The sequence below is a fragment of the Cavia porcellus genome, unplaced genomic scaffold (assembly GCF_034190915.1).
Source record: "Cavia porcellus strain 051 isolate PalLab524CR breed Dunkin Hartley unplaced genomic scaffold, mCavPor4.1 scaffold_29, whole genome shotgun sequence".
In the NCBI taxonomy this organism is placed as follows: domain Eukaryota; kingdom Metazoa; phylum Chordata; class Mammalia; order Rodentia; family Caviidae; genus Cavia; species Cavia porcellus.
In genome coordinates this window covers 44,640,589-44,658,613 of record NW_026947512.1, presented here as the reverse complement: position 1 = coordinate 44,658,613, position 18,025 = coordinate 44,640,589, and the positions used below count along the sequence as shown (strand labels likewise).

The following is an 18,025-nucleotide window of genomic DNA, read 5'->3' as shown; positions in this document are numbered from 1 at the left end:
TGGTCTGTTCATGAGAGCCAAGCATGTGCACCTGGGGCATGCATGTGTTCAGAGAGGGTGGGGATCCAGTGCACTCAGTGAGCCCAGCAGGGGCTGGAGTGCTGAGAAACAGGCCTGAGGGGTGTGGGTGGTGATGAAGAGAGGCTCACAGGACCCAGGACTTTCTCCGGGGTTTAGAGGACCAGGGAGGTTGGGGGCAGTCATGTCACTCACAAGCGCTTCAGTTCCCCCAGGCCCAGGAAGGCTCCGGGCTGCACCACGCTGATCACGTTGTTCCTCAGGTCCCTGTAGAGGCAGGGAAAACTCAGCCGCAGGCATTGCCCTGTCTTGTCCCAGCAGGACACCCCCTTGTATTGCACCCCTCTAGGTCTCCCCAGCCTCTCTGACCATCATCAATGGGGCTGAGCCAGAAAATGTCAGATGTAGGCACCAAGAGATGGGGTAGGGAGCCCTCAGAGGAGGAGGGTGGGGGCCACAAAGGGTGGACAGAGCACCACATGCAGGGACACAGGCAGCCACTGTGTCCCACCAGTGCTCCACTTCTGAGCTGCCCAGGAACCCCAGTGCAGCTGCTGAGTCTTCTGTGAATGTGACAGTGACTGTGTCCCTGTGGCTCTCTCCATGGGTGAGAGGACACAGGAGGCAGCAGGTAGAGAATTGATGGCCTCTGCCCAGTCCACACTTCAGGGCAGGGTTGCCTCTTGTCTGCAGGAGCGCCCTGGGCTAACAGGCCTGGCTCAGGTCCTCCGTTCTGTCTCTGCCACAGAAGTTGGCTTGGGCAGGACAGGAGGAGGCTGGGACCAAACCCCACCCTGCCTGGGACAGGGATGGCAGGATCCCCAGGATGACCTTGTGTTCTGTTGAGGCCAGAGTGCAACTCTGTCAGGCTGCAGGTGGCTCCACCCTCTGGGGACCCGTGGCACCTGCACCTGTCCCAGCAAGCCTGGGGACGGCTGGTGGGACCCACAGAGACTAAGACGGATGCTGGACCACCGTCTTCTTTCCCTCAGCCCATTCTCCATGCCAGTCACACCCAGGGAGAGAGCTGCCTAGAGGGCTGGGGTCCACACCCACCAATTCACAGGACACCAGACCAGCCTGAGGCTCACAGAGCACTTCCCAGGCCTTGCTGCTCCAGTGACCCTGCCTGCCTGCGTCCCAGCATCCTCGCTCCCATCCCAGGGCCTGGGAGATCAGGGGCCAAAGGTGATTGTGGATGACTCCTGGAATGTTCCCTACCTTAGAGGGCCCACAGCAAGAACATAGGTTGGTTAGGAGTTGACAGAGGTGAGGGGTCTGGGCTCTGCAGATAAAGTCTGGGGACAGCTCTGGATATAAGCAGGAGGGGGTTAAGGGAGACAGGAGGTGGCCCAGGTAACCTGCTCAGCCCTTCCCACAGCCAGGGCTTGGCTGGCCTCCATGTGGCGCCCCAGATCTGCTTAAGGAGGAAAAGAGGCACAAGGTGCTCCCAGCGCTGGGCGCATGCAGGTCCCAGGACAACTGCCTGCTGGGGGCGTTGCCCTTCAACTCGCACCCCTTTGCTGTCAGCCCCCACCCTCCCTGCACGCCCCTCATAGGGATGCACCCCGCACCCTAGGCCCCTAGAGGGGTCTGGCCATTCTCAGGGCTCTGCCTGCCCACCCCCGCTCAGGGACAGCAGTGGGAAACACATTCCTCATGGTGTCACTTCCCTTCATGGGCTGCCAAGGGGCTGGGGCTGCCGCCTCCTGCTCCTTCCCACTCCAGCACTGTGTTTATTCTCATTTCCTCCCAGCCCCTTGGCGAGCCCCACCCACCTGCCCCCTGATGCACTGCAGATGGGAGCCAGGTGGCCTTAGGCCCAGGGCCTCTCCCTGCCCTCTATTTTCTTCGCTGGCTCTGGGGCCTCTAGGAGAGGGGTGAAGGCCATTCTTCCCCCGGGGTCCAGCTCCCCAGGCTGAGTTCTGACAGCCTCATGGGCCACTGGTAGGTGACACCTCCTGGTGTCTCAGTCAGGTAAGCAGCTCGGGCCTCACACCCCCTGGACAGGAAGCAATTCAGCTACAGAACTTGGACACTTTGGGTCTGCAAGGTGCTACTGACTGGTGGTTCCGAGGCCCTCTTGCTTAGCACCTGAATAAGATCATGGACTCCTGTCCTAGAAAAATGGGCTAAACTCGACAGCATGCAGGGGTTCATGGGCACGTGGAACCCAGGTTAACAACACTTGCCTGGATTATTTAAGCTGATCCCCTTCTCTCTCTTTGTCTCTGTCTCTCTCTGTCTCTGTCTCTCTCTCTCTCTCTCTCTCTCTCTCTCTCTCTCTCTCTCTCTCTGTCTGTCTCTCTCTCAAATGAACCTTCACGTTGAGCAGTATCTCCAGGCCTTGTATTTTGTATTTTGACACAGGTCTCGGCCAAGTCTTTAGATTGCCCAGTCTAGGTCAAACTTTCAGTCTTCCTGCCTCAGCCTCCCACAGAGCTGGATTACAAGTGTGCACCACCACGCCTGGCTGATACCCTGTTAGGAGGCACCAAGGACACAGATTTGCTTCTGCGGAATCTGTTCCTGGAACCTGGTAGAGATTCGGTGCATCAAGCCTCCCTCTCCCCAGCTATCCACCCGGGGACTGCATGTCCTACCTCTGACCACAGGCACAAACCCCACTCCTCAAGCTATGCCACAGCACCAAGGCAGACAGGGACCCCCAGGTGGAAGTGAGGAGGGTTCCTGGGAGCAACTGCACATTCTGTCCTGAGTATGTAAGAGTGAGCGTGAACACAGCAATAAGAGACAAAGTTGGTGAGTTGGATGTAAGAATTTTAAACCAGCTGTGGTGGTGCACCCCTGTAATGCCAGCATGCCAGAGGCTGAGGCAGGAGGATCACCCAGTTTGATGCCAGCCTAGGCTACCTAGAGAGACTTTGTCTCAAAATCAAAAAACAAAACAAAGATCCTGTTTCAAAATAAATTTTAGGGGCTAGGGATTTAGCTCAGTGGCATAAGCACCAACCTGGCAATCATGAGTTCAATTCCCAGTAAAATAAATAAATAAATTTATTTATTTATTTATTTTAAAAGGGCTGGAGAATGTAGTTCTGTGTGAAGGTCCTGGGTTCAATCCCTAGTACCATAAAATAAACTTTTGTATCTTAAAGGCCACCTTCCACGAAGTAAAATCATGCATGTATCAACTCCTTATGATGAATGTACTCATTATGTACTGCAAACTAATAAACATAACTTTTTTAAAAAGAAAGAAAATCAGCTGAGCAGGGTGGTGCATGCCTGTAATTCCAGCACTTGGGAGGCTGAGGCAAGAGAATCATTGTGAGTTCCAGACCAGCCTGAGCTATACAGCAAACTCAAGATCACCCTGAACTATACAGCAAAACCCGTCTCCAAAGGGGAAATATATATATATATATATATATATATATATATATGTATGTATTTGCAATTCTACAACTTGATGATGACAATCTAGCTGAAAAAATGGGTAAATTATTTGAATATCTCATTTCTCCAACGAAGTCTACAGAGGCGCAACTATGCGGAGGCTGAGGCTAACAAACTTCTGGAGCCCAGGACTTTGAAACCAGACTGTACAACATATCAAGACCCCAACTCCCGTTAACGGCCAATAAACCTCCCAAAAGATGTTTGACGTCATTAATCATAAAGGAACTTCAAATAAGAATCACAAAGATTCCCCACCACTTTGTATTACAAAGATGACTATAATTTTAAAAAAGACAGACAAGACCTGGGTATGGTGGCACACACCTGAAAACCCAGAATTTAGGAGGCTGAGGGGAAGGATTGTGAGTTCACAGACGGCCTGGGTTACATAGCAAGTTCAAGGTCAGCCTAGACTATATAGTGAGATCTTGTCTCAAAAAATATATATATATTTTTAAAATACAGACAATATCAGGTGCTAGTGAGGACATTAAAAAAGTGGAACTCTAACTATTATTGGTAAGAGTGTAAAATAGTACAGTCACTCAGGGGCTGGAGGTTTAGCTCAGCGGCATAAGCACCTGCCTTGCAAGCAGGCAGTTGTGAGTTCGATCCCTGGTACCGATAAAAAGGAAAAAGACAAAAAAAAAAAAAAAAAAAAAAAAAAATAGCACGGCCACTTTGGAAAACAACACAGCATTTAGAGTTAATTAACATAAAACCCAGCAATTCCATTTCCTAGGTTCACACCCAAGAGAGCAAAGCAACCCACACATGCAGGGTAGGCTGAGGCCGTCAGTGACGGTCCCAGAAGCTCAGCCCCTGATGAAGAGATAGGCAAGTAGTATATTCATCCAATGGAACATTATTGCCACCACAAAGCACAAAGCTCTGGTACACACTAAGATGTGGATTAACCTGGAAGATGTTACACTGGGTAAGAGACACCAGTAATAAAAGATTACATAGTCCATGACTCCATTCCTGTGGCATGGCCATAATAAGCAAATGTACAGAGGCGGAAAGTAGATGAGTGGCTACCCAGGGCCGGGCAGGAGGGGCGGAGGACGGGGAGTGATGGCTAATTAGTCACGGTTCCCTGGTGGATGATGAAAAGTTCTAAAATTAGATCATGGTGATGATCACACAGTTCTGTAAAATGCACTAAAATCAATGGACTGTGGGCTTTAAATGGGTGGATTTGATGGTGCATAAATTAGATCTTCTTATAGCTGTTAAGAGCGCGAGAGCAGGTGTGACAACGCGTGTGCCTGTGTCTCCACGGCCAGGCAGGGTAGGATGGCACCACTCGGGCCCCCTCAGCCCCCACAGACCTCCCTGCTTGTGGGTTTGAAAACCAAAATATAGGCTTGGAGCCGACAGCAGCTTGCCCTGGGCCCTACAAGACTTCCAGGGTTGATTAGAAAGGGAGACAGGCTCTGATGAGGGCCAGGGCACCCTTTCAGGTATGGAGGCTGCTGGGGGAGCAGGAGGAGAGGTTCTAGAGTGCCAAAGACCCCACCGAGGCCCAGCGCCCTCCCACACCCCATCTCCCAGGCCCTTCAGTCTCTGAGATCTCCCTGCACAGGTTTTATTTAGCATATACGCTGTGCTGGGTACAGGAGCCACCATGGCAAGCAGGAGGGCGAGGGCTGTCCCCTGTCCCCGCCCTCCGCTTCCCTTCGCAGCATACTCGTTCCTAGTGTGGCAGGACAGAGCTCCAGGCCTCCTGGCCGGCCCAGCCCCCAGATTAATGGAAACCACCTGGCACGTGAAGGGGGGCTGCCGCTCCAGCCCCAACTCCTCCAGCCCCAACTCCTCGTTCCCATGAGCATCTGCTTCTAATGAGCGCCCAGCACTGCTGCATACCAGCCCCAGGGCTCATTAATCTCATTAGGCAATGACAAATCATCCAGGGTTTGAGCAGGCCCCTCCCAGACCCGTCCTCCAGGCTCAGAGAGCTGAGCCTCAGCTGGCCTGGCCACATCCACACAGACCTGAAATCTGATGCGCCTCTCTGTGGCCTCCCTGGTCTGTGGTAGGGCCCTCATACTGTGACAGGACACCCTCAGAGCCCCCTGAAGAGTCTGGTGGCCTGCTGCCTGCGTGGTGGAGGGTCTGGACAGAAGAGCAAGGAGTGAGCCACCTGCCCTTGGGTGCACTCATGATTCCGCGGGCCCTGGCTGGGTGGGAGTACACTTGCTCAGCAAGTGGGGGGTGCTGGGTTCCATCCTCAGCCTGGCCAAGGAAAAGACACCAGAATTTCTTGCCCAGCCAGTGTGGGGCTGCCAGGGCGGTCTAGCCCACAGAGGCTTCTGCAGTGGGGAAGGGGAAGCCCTTTACTGAAGGTGCATGCTGTGCTATCCGGGGAGATCCCCCAGGCAGAGAACAGCCTGTCTGAGAGGCAGCCCAGCCCTGCTTTCCAGGTGAGCACCCCAAGGTGAGGAGCAAAAGCTGGCCTCAGTCCCAGGCTTTCTACACAGCCCTGGATGACACAAGCTAGGCCAGGTTGAGGGATGGCAGGACAAAGACCTCATGAAGTCTGGGCTCCTCCACATGCCCATGGTGCCGGCCAAGAGCTGCCCCCGCTGGCCCTGTTTTGGGATCTCTGGTAAAGGTGGTCCCCTGGCTCCTCTGCCAGCTTGCTAGAGACCCTCCAGACACATCTCTACTCTGCAGCACTGTCTCCCTTCCCCTGTCCTCCCTATCCACACTCACACAGGCGTCACCTGCTACCTACTTGAATCCTCAGTCCTGGCCCTGCACTGCAAAATAGACATCGTGGCCAAGCATGGTGGAGCATACCTGGGAGGCAGAGGCCGAAGGATCACAAGTTCACACTCAGCCCGGATAACTCAGCGACTCAGCCAAGGCCCTGGGTTCAACCCCCAGCATCACAAAAAGCACAACACAGCACAACAGACAGTAGGCAGCAGATCTCCTCCCTACCACTGGCCAGCAAGGAGACCCCCTACACACGACTGACACAACCCATGTTCAAAGGCCGGGCTCTCAGGAGGAGCGACCGGACCTGCCATTCTCTCCTCGGTCTGATCGCAGCCTCCCACGAGCTGCTCACAGACAGTGCGGCATTAAGTTGCCCTGGCCTCAGTGCCCAGTGGAGACAGCTGAGTCCAGCTGGACAGAGGACTCACTGTGTCCTGGGCCCAGCCCATGCCAGCCCGTGCGTCACGTCCGAGATGAATAGGCCCACAGTCTCGGGGTCATCTGCCCCACAGTCTCCCAGCCCCTGAGCATGAGAGTCGTCCGCATACCATGCGGAAGTTTCCCAGGCCCCCTCGACCTGACCCAGGGACTTGGCCTCCGCAGGAGTGGGGTGCAGGTTGTATCTCATTTCGGGCCCCCTCCCCACCCGGCAGTGGTCTGACAGTTTGTCTTATTACTGATTTGATCTTGACTCCAGCGCTAGTCCATCTGGGCAGTCCCTGCCACTTTCAGAGAGTGAAGCAAGAGGATCACAGGGAGCTCAGGAGTTCGAAGCCAGTCTGGGTAACACCACAAGGCCCAGACTCAAAACACAAAGCAAAGCAAAGCATACTGTTCTAGATGCTGCTGGGGAGGTTTTGTAGATGCAGAAATATCTATCATCATCAGTTGATTTAAGGGAAAGATGACCCTTAACAACATGAGTGGATCTTATCCAACCAAAGAAGGCCTCAGGAGGGAAAACTGAGTCTTCCTGGAGAAGAAACTCTACCTTGAGGTGGAAGCATCAAGTCCTGCCTGACCTTCCGGCTGATGGGCTCTGGACTCCATTCTACTCCCGAGTCATACTAGAACCTTTCTTCCCTTTCCTCCCTCCTTTCTTGATCCTCTTTCCTTCCCTCCCTGTCTTCTTTTCTTCCTTGTCTCCTTCCCTCCTTTGTCTCTTCTTTGAGATAGGCTCTCTGGCCCACGTTGGCTTCAAACTCTTTTTTTTGGTACTGGAATTGTCCTCAGGACCTTGCACTTGCCAGGCAGGCATTTATGCCACTGAGCTAAATCCCCAGCCCCTGGCCTCAAATTCTTGAGCTCAAGCAATCTTCCTGCACAACACAAACTCCAGGGTGGCTGGGACTCAAGTCTGCCCTGTCCTCCTGTGTCCTCACTTGGCCTTCCCAGCACTCTGCACTCTAGGCTTTGGGAAGTTGTTCTCTACATGGTCCATGCTGGAGCTGAGTGCAGTTTCCTCTCTCCTCCATCCCTTCTGGCCTGATCAGTCCTTCCTGCCTCTCACCACATAGATCAGAACCTGCTCCCCTTGCTTCCCACCCCAGCCCTGCTTTGTTTTTTCTGTGCATCTGTCTCCCCACACATGACGCATGGCTTTGCCACCTCCTGGGGCTGCAGGAGAAGGTGAGTATCGGGGAGGCTCTCCCTCCCTCCGCTGTGTTCATCCTTAGGCGCCAGCAGGGGAGCCTGGCATAGGGAGGGGCTCTGCAGCCATCTGAAAAGGAACGAATGCAATGATTCATAGCCAGGTAGGTGCAGAATATTTTTTTTTTCAGTACTAGAGATCAAAATGAGATACGCTTTACCAGTGAGCTTCAGCGTTTTTAAAATTTTGAAAAAAATTTATTTTGAGACAGGGTCTCACCATGCCCAGGATGGATTAAACCGGCCATCCTCCTCCCTCTGCCTTGGGACCTGGGATTACAGGTGTGCACTGTGCCTAGCTGTGGTGCCTTTTCTCATGCCCATATTCCTCCCACAGCCTGGGCTCTGCGCTGACCCAGATGCCATCTCTGTGTCTCTGTCCTGTTCCTGGTCCCTTCCATGCCTTCAAGACACCTGCCGTGGGGCCTCCCTCCAGCCCAGTGTGGATTCAGTGCCTTTGCACCAGCTGGAAGGAGAGACCCATATTGTTGCCTTCCTCAGGAAATACAGAGTCAAAGAGGCAGAGACTGATGAGGGCAGGGCAGCGCGGAGAAGAGCCGAGAGCGGCGCTCACGAGGCAGAGAAGGCACAGTGCTGCTGGCAACCTGCCTGCCGGGGCAGGGGAAAGGCAGGAGGGCCACCACCCCCTAGAAGGCCACGGGCAGCATTCGGTTTCCAGGCCCTCAATGTGCACTCTGGGGACCCAGGCCCCCGTGGAGAGCCCTGCGCCCTACGTCACTGCTGTGTCGGGGCTGCCCTCGCTTCTTGTGGGCCGCTGGCTCTGTGCGCGGCAGAGTCCGGAGAGGCCCTGGGCTGAGCTATGTGTTCGCGTCACCCCCATCTACGAGACCCCCTGACACCGCCTGCCCGTTCCCACGTGGGGCCCAGAGACTTGGGCAGAGGCTTCTCCCTCCACTGGGGAACGGTGGAACAGCTCCAGTGACGTCTCCGGTAGCGCCTTAGGGCACGGGAGGGGTCGAGAGCCCCGGAGAGGAGTTGGCGCAGCCGGGCAGGGGGGATCGCAGGGAGCCAGGGGGGATCGCAGGGAGCCAGGGGCTCAGCGAGTGGGGAGAGGCAGGAGCCAGGCTCCAGGGGAGGTGAGCCGGCCTCTTCTGAGTTGGAGCCTCGGTGCGGGCCGTTGATCCGGGAGCCGTGGAACTGGGAGTTCGCAGGCAGAGCCCCTCGGGTGCCTGGCTGGGTGCCTTGCCCCCTCCCCGGGGTCCTGCACCCTTGCAAACACTTTGATCCTCTGTGTTGATCTCTGTCTCCCACCAACCCACCTCCGCCGGACCCGCGGCGACCTCCGCACCTCCCCGCCTCGAGGGCTGGAGAGAGGGGCCCGGGTGGGACCCGAGGACCCCGCAGACAGCCCGGCCCGACAGCAGCGGAGCGGGGGAGGGGCGTCGGCCAGGATCACCGCGCCCGCTCCAGGCTTTGTTTGTTGATTTGTTTTCCCAGAAAGACAACAGAGGCTTGGGCCGTATTAGCCCCCCGCGGCCGTTCCCGCTGCGCGCCCCGCGGCGAAGAGGCGGCAGCTAAAGGCGCAGCGCTCCCGCCGCCGCTCGTTAGGGCGCGTTAATGAGGCCCCGCCCGGCCCCCGCCCGGCCCCCGCCCGGCCCCGCCGCCCGCCCGCCCGCACTCACAGCTTCTCCAGCAGCGCCAGTCCCAGGAAGGAGCCGTTGCGCAGCGCGGCGATCTTGTTGTTGCTCAGGAGGCTGAGGGTGGAAGACACGGGCGGAGCCGCCGTTAGACTCGGGGGTGCGGACCGAGCTCGGGCTCCACCCGTCCCGGGTCCCCCCAGCCTGGCTGTGACTTGGGGCTCCCAAGTCAGCAGCCCTGTTCTACCCGGGGACCGCAGGGCCGGGAGCCCCCCGGGGGGCAGAGGTGGTGGGCAGCTGCCCCCCGCGGCCCCTGCGGCCCCCAAGCAGGTGGCCCGATTCACAGGGCCTGAGCGCCCCGCGCCGTGCAGGCGACGCACCCCAGTGGGTACGTCTCTGGAAAGCCCCAGAGCTCGGGTCTGGGTTGGTGAGGTCTCAGCCCCGCACTGCCCGGTCCGTGCTCGGATCGTGTCTGGGAGGCAGAGGGCCGGGCCGGTCTGCGTCCTACCGCTCGGCCTTTCCCTGCCAGGCTCCCTGCTGGGGTCGAGCATCCAGACCTGGCCAAGGGCTCGACCCTTAATTGCTCATTCGAGAGCTTTAATGAGCCTCTTGGACGAACTCTAGGCGACCAGACTGGGGCGCAGCGGTCCCTTCCCTGATCCGCTGTTGCGGAGAGGGGGTGGGAAGGCTGCAGTGCCCTCTCTATAGGGTGGGCAGCCGTGGGCTGGCCAGTGAGAGAGGAGAGCGCAGGCGTGGGGACGGACAGGGAGACCTGCGCTCAGCTTCCCGGAAGGAGCAGCAGATATACGCAGCAAGGGCCCCGACGCTTGAGGTTCATTTTGTGTGTGTGGTAGCCGTGGGTACTGGGGCTTAAACCCAGGGCCTCTGCACTGAGCTACATCCCAGACCCTTTTTTGTTTTGAGATAGTATCTCTTTAACTGGTTCAGTTGCTCAGGTTGGGCTGGCACTTTAGATCTTCTTGCTTCAACCACCCAGAGTGGTGGGATTATAAGCATGCGTCACCACTCACAACTGTGTCTTTTTTTTTTTTTTTAATATGCTATTTAGGATCAAACCCAGGGTTCTGTGCCTGCTGGGTAAGTGCTCTCTACCACTGGGTTACATCTCCAGCCCCTGCTCCATTGGCAACAGGCTGCTGGAAGGCAGCGCTCCATGACGGCAGGTGCTGAGGGGCCTTTGGGGTCAGTGGGAAGGGTGGACGACCTGTCTGTGTGCTTTCTCCCCTTCCGACAGGCCCCACCCGGTCACTGCCTGGGGTCCCTGCCATGGGGACATTTCCAGGATGTCCCCAATAACGACGAAGAGGGAATGCTAGGTTTCCAAAAAGCTTCATGCACATAACTTTTTTCTCTCCTTTAGTTTTTTGGTTTGTTTCTGTTTTGAGGTAGGGTCTCAATGAGTACTTCAGGCTGGCCTTGACAAACTCACTATGTACCCCAGGATGACCTCAAACTGGTGGAGCTCCTCCTGCCTCAGCCTCCCGAGTGCTGGGCTTTAATGTGTGTGTGTCACCACGCCTAGTTTAACATTTTAATATTTTGAAAACTACATTGGAGGGCTGGGGCTGTAGTCCAGTAGTATTGAGTGTGTTTAGCATGTTTGAGGTCCTGAGTTCCATCCCCAACAGCACAAAAGAACCCATCAAAAACCAAAAAGTATCAAGTTGGGTATGGTGGCACACACCTGTAATCCCAGCACTGAAGAGGCTGAGGCAGGACAGCTGTTGCAAATTCAAAACCAGCCTGTGCTACAAAGTGAACTCAAGGCCAGCCTGAACTGCATTGCAAGACCTTGTCTCAAAAAGGTAAAACAAAAGAAGCACCCAAAAGCATCTCACACTAGACACTACTGAAAAACTAGAGCTTTCATGAGTGCCATTACCTTCATTATATAGATTAAAATCACTTTATTTTGCACTATGCACCCAGTGGGACTAGTGGCAAACCACAGTTCTGTCAGCTCCCAGGGCCTCTGCCTTTCTCCTTAGCCCCCCAGAGGCTCTTGATGGTGCGAACTACATCTTCAGTCAAAGCCCGCCTCAGCCCTGGACCAGTTTCTTCCTTTCGTGGACCCCAGGGTTTTTGCCAAGGATCTGCAAAGTCAAGCGGATCCTCAGTCCCCTTGAGAGCACAAGGAAAGAATCTCTGATGTCCATTCCAGACTCCCCCACCCTGGGGCCTCTCCCAAAGACTGTTCCCTCCCCAGGTGAGGGAGAAAGATCAGAAGGCTTGGGGGTGTCCTGCAGAAAGAAGAGGGCTCCCCCAGTCACCACGCAGTGTCTACTGGGCAAGTGGGAGAAAATGACTTCTCAGGGTTGAAAAGTATATGGACCTGTTGGAGAGGAAAAAAGTTTGATTTCCTGAGAATATGTCTAGGATGTCAGTTTGGAAAACACTCACTTTAAAAATAGTCAGGAGTGGGGACACATGGAAGGCTGAGGCAGGAGGATCACAAATTTGAGTGCAGCTTGTTCAACTAAATGACTTGGACTTTGTCTCAAAACAAAAATTTAAAAAAGGGCTGATGTAGCTGAGCACAAAGTCCTGGATCCCATCCCTAATATCACAAATAGACACATCTTACACTATGAAAAGGCTTTCCATTAAAAATTATCTAAATTTCCTGTGAAAGTTTTTTATGTAAGATGTTTTTAAAATATATAATGTAAAAGGTAAAATCATGCTAGGTTGGTAGGGAAAAGGCAGAAGGGAAGCTTTTGCTTCTCGGGTGACAATAAATCTTAACCTGCCAGGTGTGTGGAGGGGATGGGCGGTAGGGGAAAGATGGGAGAGCGGTTTATTGCTGTTCACGAAAAAGCAATATAATACTTTGCCCTGAAAAAAAATATATATAAAATACTAGCCAGGCGCAGTAGCACACACATGCCTGTAATCCCAGCCACTTAGCAGGCTGAGACCAAAGGTTCACAAATTCAAAACCAGTACAAGCAACTTATCAAGACCCTGTGTCAAGATAAAAAAGACCAGGGATGGGGCTGAGCCATGGGCTCGATCCCCAGTACCACCAAAGAAAAGCCAGCCGGATGTCTAAGGAAAAGCTGGGATCCCAGTTTGAGGACCCTCTCCAGAAGAACCCAAGGAAGGTATCAAGGGGCCCCAACATTTCCCAGATCCCCAGCCACTGGCCCCAGCCCCTTCCACATGCCCCCAAATCCTTAACTTAGAACAACACAAAACTATGAGTTGTATACATCATTTTAAATCTTCTGGGCTGGAGATTTAGCTCAGCAGCATAAGCACCTGCCTTGCAAGCAGGCAGTCGTAAGTTCAATCTCTGGTACCGATAAAAAAAAAAAGTTAAAAAAAAAATCTTCTAGTAGCTACATTTTAAAACATTTAAAAATCAAAAATAATTTTAATAATGTATTTTATCAAATCCAATGTATCCAAAATAGTATCATTTCAATATGTAATCAATATACAGTTTGTGTAGGTAAGTGTGTGTAGTGTTGGGGATTAAACCCAAGCACTTTACATCCCTAGCCTCATACAAAATTACTAATGAAGTTAGGCACACACCTGAAACCCTAGCTTCCGGGAGGCTGAGACAGGAGGATCTCAAATTTGAGCCCAGTCTGGGCAACTCAGCAGCTTAACAAGACTTTGTCTCAAAATTTAAAATTTGGAAAAAAAAAAAAAAGAGCTGAGGATACAGCTTAGTGTGAAGGCCTTGAGTTTAATCCTACATACAGAAACACATAGACAAATAGACACATATGCACATGCACACATACACCACACTGACTGTTCCTGTGTCGTATCTGGGCTGCTAGACACACATGACCTGAAAAAAAAATATATAAAATACTAGCCAGGCGCAGTAGCACACACATGCCTGTAATCCCAGCCACTTAGCAGGCTGAGACCAAAGGTTCACAAATTCAAAACCAGTACAAGCAACTTATCAAGACCCTGTGTCAAGATAAAAAAGACCAGGGATGGGGCTGAGCCATGGGCTCGATCCCCAGTACCACCAAAGAAAAGCCAGCCGGCTGAGCCCCCAGCAGCATCTGTGAGAACCAGGCCTTCCCAGACTCCAGGCCAGCCACACCTCAAGTGCAGAAGACCAGGAGTGGCCTGGGGAGGCCAGATGAGCTTGGGTGGAAAGGCTATCTCTGCAGGGCGCTGCCAGCCCCACCACACCCACTGCAACCCAGACTCCTGGGTGCCCCTTTGAGGAGAGAGTTGATGGGTGAGGGCCCTCACTCTTCATGGTTTGCCCATCTCCAGCCCCGAAGCCTCCCATGCAGCTTCCCTTGCTGCAGAGAGCACAGCCTGGACCCTCATCTGGTTCTCTAACCACCGCTAGCCTGCTAGCCAAGCGGCTGCAGGTACCCACATACTAGGGAGCTCATCTCCATCATCTGGAGAGGGTTTGCTTGCTGGTTCTGTTTGTAAGGGCATGGGTCTGGGGATTGTTAAATTTTTAAAAAATTTTGTCTGTCGTGCTGGAGCTGGGGTCTTCATGCTGAGCTACAGCCCTTATTTTATTTTTTATTTCTGCGACAAAGTCTCACTAAATTGTTCAGGCTGAACTTGAACTTGTGATCCTCCTGCCTCAGCCTCCCACAGTGCTGGTATCAGTTTTTTTTTGGTGTTGCTGGGATGGAACCCAGAGCCTTGCACCTACTAGGCAAGTGCTGTACTGCTGAGCAATACCCTGGCCCCTGGGGCTGGGGGTTCACAGGCAGGTGGGGCTCGAGCAGGCAGACCAGGGCTGTACTGGGTTAGCTGAACACATGCCCCACACAGCTTCATGCGGTGGGAAGAAAAGCGTTCCCACTATTTCAGGCTGTCTGGGGGAGGAAAACAGACCTTGAGGCCACAGCTGGGCAGGGAGGAGGGGGCTCTGGGCCCACAGTTCCACCAGCTGCTGGCTGTTGGGCTGTCAGGGATCTGGTGCCAGCTGGGCCACTTTATCCCCAGCAGATAGCTCCTCCGCCTCCCCAACCTCTCGCCCCACGCCTCCCAAGGAGCCAGCCAGGCGGTCCCCTCTCAACCACGAAGCTCACAGGGCACCTCCAGCGGCTTCCCTCTCCTCCTCTCCTCAGACCTCGAGCTTTCTAGGGGAAGAGGCCCAGTTCTCTAGAGACTGCAATTTGGCCAAACAGAGAGCACGCTTGAGGCCTTTCCAGAAGTCTCTCGGCTGGGGTCCAGTGTCGGGAGAGAGCAAGCTGAGTTGCCACTAATGAGACCGGAGCCCTGGGAGACTGAGGCGCTGTGGCCTGAGCCGCAGGCACTCACCCATCAGATCCTGATCCCGCACCCACTTCAACATCAAAGGTGACCCTATGGGCTCTGTTTGTGGGGGGCACAGCCAGCAGGCACCAGCACTGCAAGGTTCTCACATGTGGGGAGGAGTCACACAGCCAGCCTCCTCCCCAAACCAAACAAATGAGTGATTGCTTCTCCCAGTGCCTAAGATCCCAGGAGTCCAGGCCCAGGGCCCCAGTGGGGCCAGGCCAGCACCTGGTGCCTGGAGTCTGGGAAGGCCTGGTTCTCACAGATGCTGCTGGGGGCTCAGCAGTGTCTTAGGGTAGACAAGCAGTGACAGGGAGGAGGTGGCTTGCTTGCTGATGTCCAAGAGGTCTGAGGCCCATAACCCACCCTGAACTACCAGAGTTCCAGCCCGTCCTGTAGGCACTGGCCCAGTGCCTTCAAAGATTTCCAGGGCTCACAAAGACACCCGAAACCTAAAAAAGTAATAATCACTGCATCTGACATGTAAATGCAGGGCTGGGGGTAAAGCTCACCTCCACTCCCCCCCCCACCAGTGCTGCAAACATAGATTCATAAAAATGCTGCCAAGCGGCAACTCACAAATGCTTAGTTATCTATCAAATGCTATGCTTTGTCCATAAGCAATAATTATTATTTAGTGAAGGATGTGGGTAATTTCAGTACTGACCAATCTACAGTCAGTCCTCCAAAGAGTAAGGCCTGTTGTGGTTCCCGGGCTGAAGGAAATCCTGAAGCCTGGCCTCCCTGCAGAGCTGGCTTTCCTGACCTGCTGCTGCTGGGCACAGAAGTACTGGTGAGAACACTCGAGGTGTCCGGCCGCTCCTGGACTCCACACCACCCCTTCCTTGGCTGGATGCCCAGCCAGTCAGCCTTGTACACCTGCTGCTCCCTGGAGAACCAGGTGGGGCTTCCTTCTCCAGGCCTTCGAGGACTGGTCCTGAGACTGCCCCTGAATTCTGGCTGGAAGCTGGGCCATCTGTGCAGGGACTCTGCAGAAACCAAAGCTCAGAAAGGAAAGAGTCTCACAGTCACTCTTGCTCCTCTCATCTAACCTGTCTCTGTCTCCCCCCCCCCTCTCTTTGGTTGTGGTTCTGGGGATTGAACAAGAAGGGAGTGCCAAGCTATATCCCCAACCACTTATTTAGAGACAGGGACTTGATAAATTGCCCAGAATGACCTTGAACTCGAATCCTACTGCCTCAGCCTCTGAGTAGCTGGGAATACAGGTGTGTGCATCACCATGTCCAGCTACTACTCTACAGTTTTCTTGCAGGTCTTGTCTTTATACTCACCTACCCTCTCTACAAGTGGCCCATCTTGGTTGTGAACTTGCAGAACCAAAAATTTGGGCCTTGGGTGGGAAGTGCTGACCTTGAGGGAACCGGAAGCTTTGGGACCAGACCAGGAGGGGAAGCCTAAGAAGAGATGCTACAGTCTGCAGGAGGTGAGGAAGGTGCCTAGATGGAGATTCTGGGATCCTGGCACCCAGCCTGAGCACAAGGAATAGCCCACTGAGACTGTCCACACAGTCATTCACTCACTCACACTCTCATTCACGCTTTGCAAGTCTACCTAAATGCTCATCCCTTGCCCAGGCTGTGTAACGGGGCACTATTACCCAGAGGAACAATACACTTCCAATCCGAGGAGGTGGAGGGAGCCATGTTCCACAGGGTGGAAGGTTCATGTATGTGTCTGTGTGTGTATGCATGCATGTGTGTCTATGTGTGTTTCCGCCTGATTTGCACCAGCTGGAACACTACACCAATTCACCTTATACACTTCCTCCACCACGACAGCTGGAAGTCCTCCCAGTGGGGAGCCAAACTTTGGCATGAAGAAAGCAGGTCTCTCTTGAGATATAAAGAAGCTGGGGATGTGGTGTAGAGCGCATGCTTAGCATGCAGGAGGCCCCATAAAATACAATAAAAACAAAATAAAAATGGACCTAAAAAGATAAATCTATTATGAGTCTTTTATGCCTACATATAAATTAGTCTGATGACTCTCTGGTAGAGGGCTGGGCACGGAGGGGCAGAGGTCCCCTCCTGGAGAGAGTGGCCATCCTGTGACACAGCCCCCATGGGGGTCACATCCACCCTAAGACAGCTTGAGAAGAGAAGCTCAAGAGAGGGAGGCAGCAGGCGCATGCGCATGCACACCTGGAGACCATGGGCCTCTCCTGGTCTCCTGAGTCTCATTTTGAACCCTGTGCAGGGGGGTGGGGGAGCTCGCAGGGACTTGGGCCCATGCCCTAATTCCTGCATCCACTTGGGTAAGGGGGAGTAGTGCTCTTGTGCTGCCCACCACAGGCCCGATACCCCTGAATGTCCTCCATGTGGCAAGAAGCGTCTGGTGGGCCACATGCAAGGCCAGGTGCTGGAGCGCCAAGGAGGACTGAACAGCTCAGCCAGCTCCCCTGAGAAGCCTTAGTCAGTAATAACCCGTATTCTGATCTCCTTCTGGCTACTGACCTTTTCTACACCCTGGCACCCCAGCTTGGGTGAAGCAAGGCAGTGTAATTTCAGGGGTCCCTGTTGCCAGAGACCCAGCGCAGAAGCCTCCTGCAGAGGCCTGAGAAGTGTCCCAGCCTCCTCCTCCCCACCCAACTGGGGAAGGCCTCCCACTGCCCGCTCCTCCTTGATGGATGGGCTCCCCGACCCTCACCTGGCCCCATCGGTCTCGCACCCCACCCCCTCCTCCCTGGCTGGGCCTCCTTGGCTCCCAGGGGAAAATGGAGGCAAAGGCTGGGAGGCCTCGCCAGCTCACTGGGCTTCTCTGCTGACTTCCCCCTGCGCCCTCCCCTCTTGCAGTCCAGTCCTAAAAGCAAAGGAATGTTCTGGAGTTTGGGAAGGATGGGGGCCCCTCAAGGAGGGAGGAAGGGGAGGAGGCAGCTTGTCCTGTTAGTGTCTGAGCTCTAAATAGAACACAGCGGCTGGGCTGGGGGAATGAAAATAAACAGCCCCTCGGAGCAGCCCTTCCTAGTGGTCACCGGATTTTCCTCTGGTCCCTTAGCCCGGGGCCATTTCCCTCCCCTCCTCTCAGCTCCCCTCCTGGAGGCAGCAGGAGCCAAGGCTGTGTGACATTCCAGAACCTGCCTCCCCTCTCTGGACGCTGGCGAGGCCAGCAGCCAGCCAGTCCACCTGGGCGAGTGGAAAGTCCTGGACCAACCCAGAAGTGCCTGCAAGGTTTTCCAATGACTCCCTTGTGGGATAAACTTAGAAACTCTCTCTTTAAAAACATAACCCCAAATTTAAGGGTCAATCTAAGGTTAGCTTCAAGTTACAGTGCTTTGCCTGGATCTTGGGGGAACACCTCAGACCCTC

At 54.3% G+C, this 18,025-nt stretch overlaps 1 protein-coding gene across 1 annotated transcript in view; it reads right to left on the bottom strand.

Annotated features, from left to right (window-relative positions):
• Adgra2 (adhesion G protein-coupled receptor A2) overlaps nt 1-18,025 on the bottom strand; it is a 34,204-nt gene that overhangs the window by 11,597 nt on the left and 4,582 nt on the right. The window contains exons 2-3 of the mRNA XM_003462885.5: nt 9,462-9,533; nt 214-285 (exon numbers count right to left, since the gene is read on the bottom strand). Of these exons, the coding sequence (XP_003462933.1) occupies nt 214-285; nt 9,462-9,533 (144 nt within the window). The remainder of the gene's footprint in view (nt 1-213; nt 286-9,461; nt 9,534-18,025) is intronic.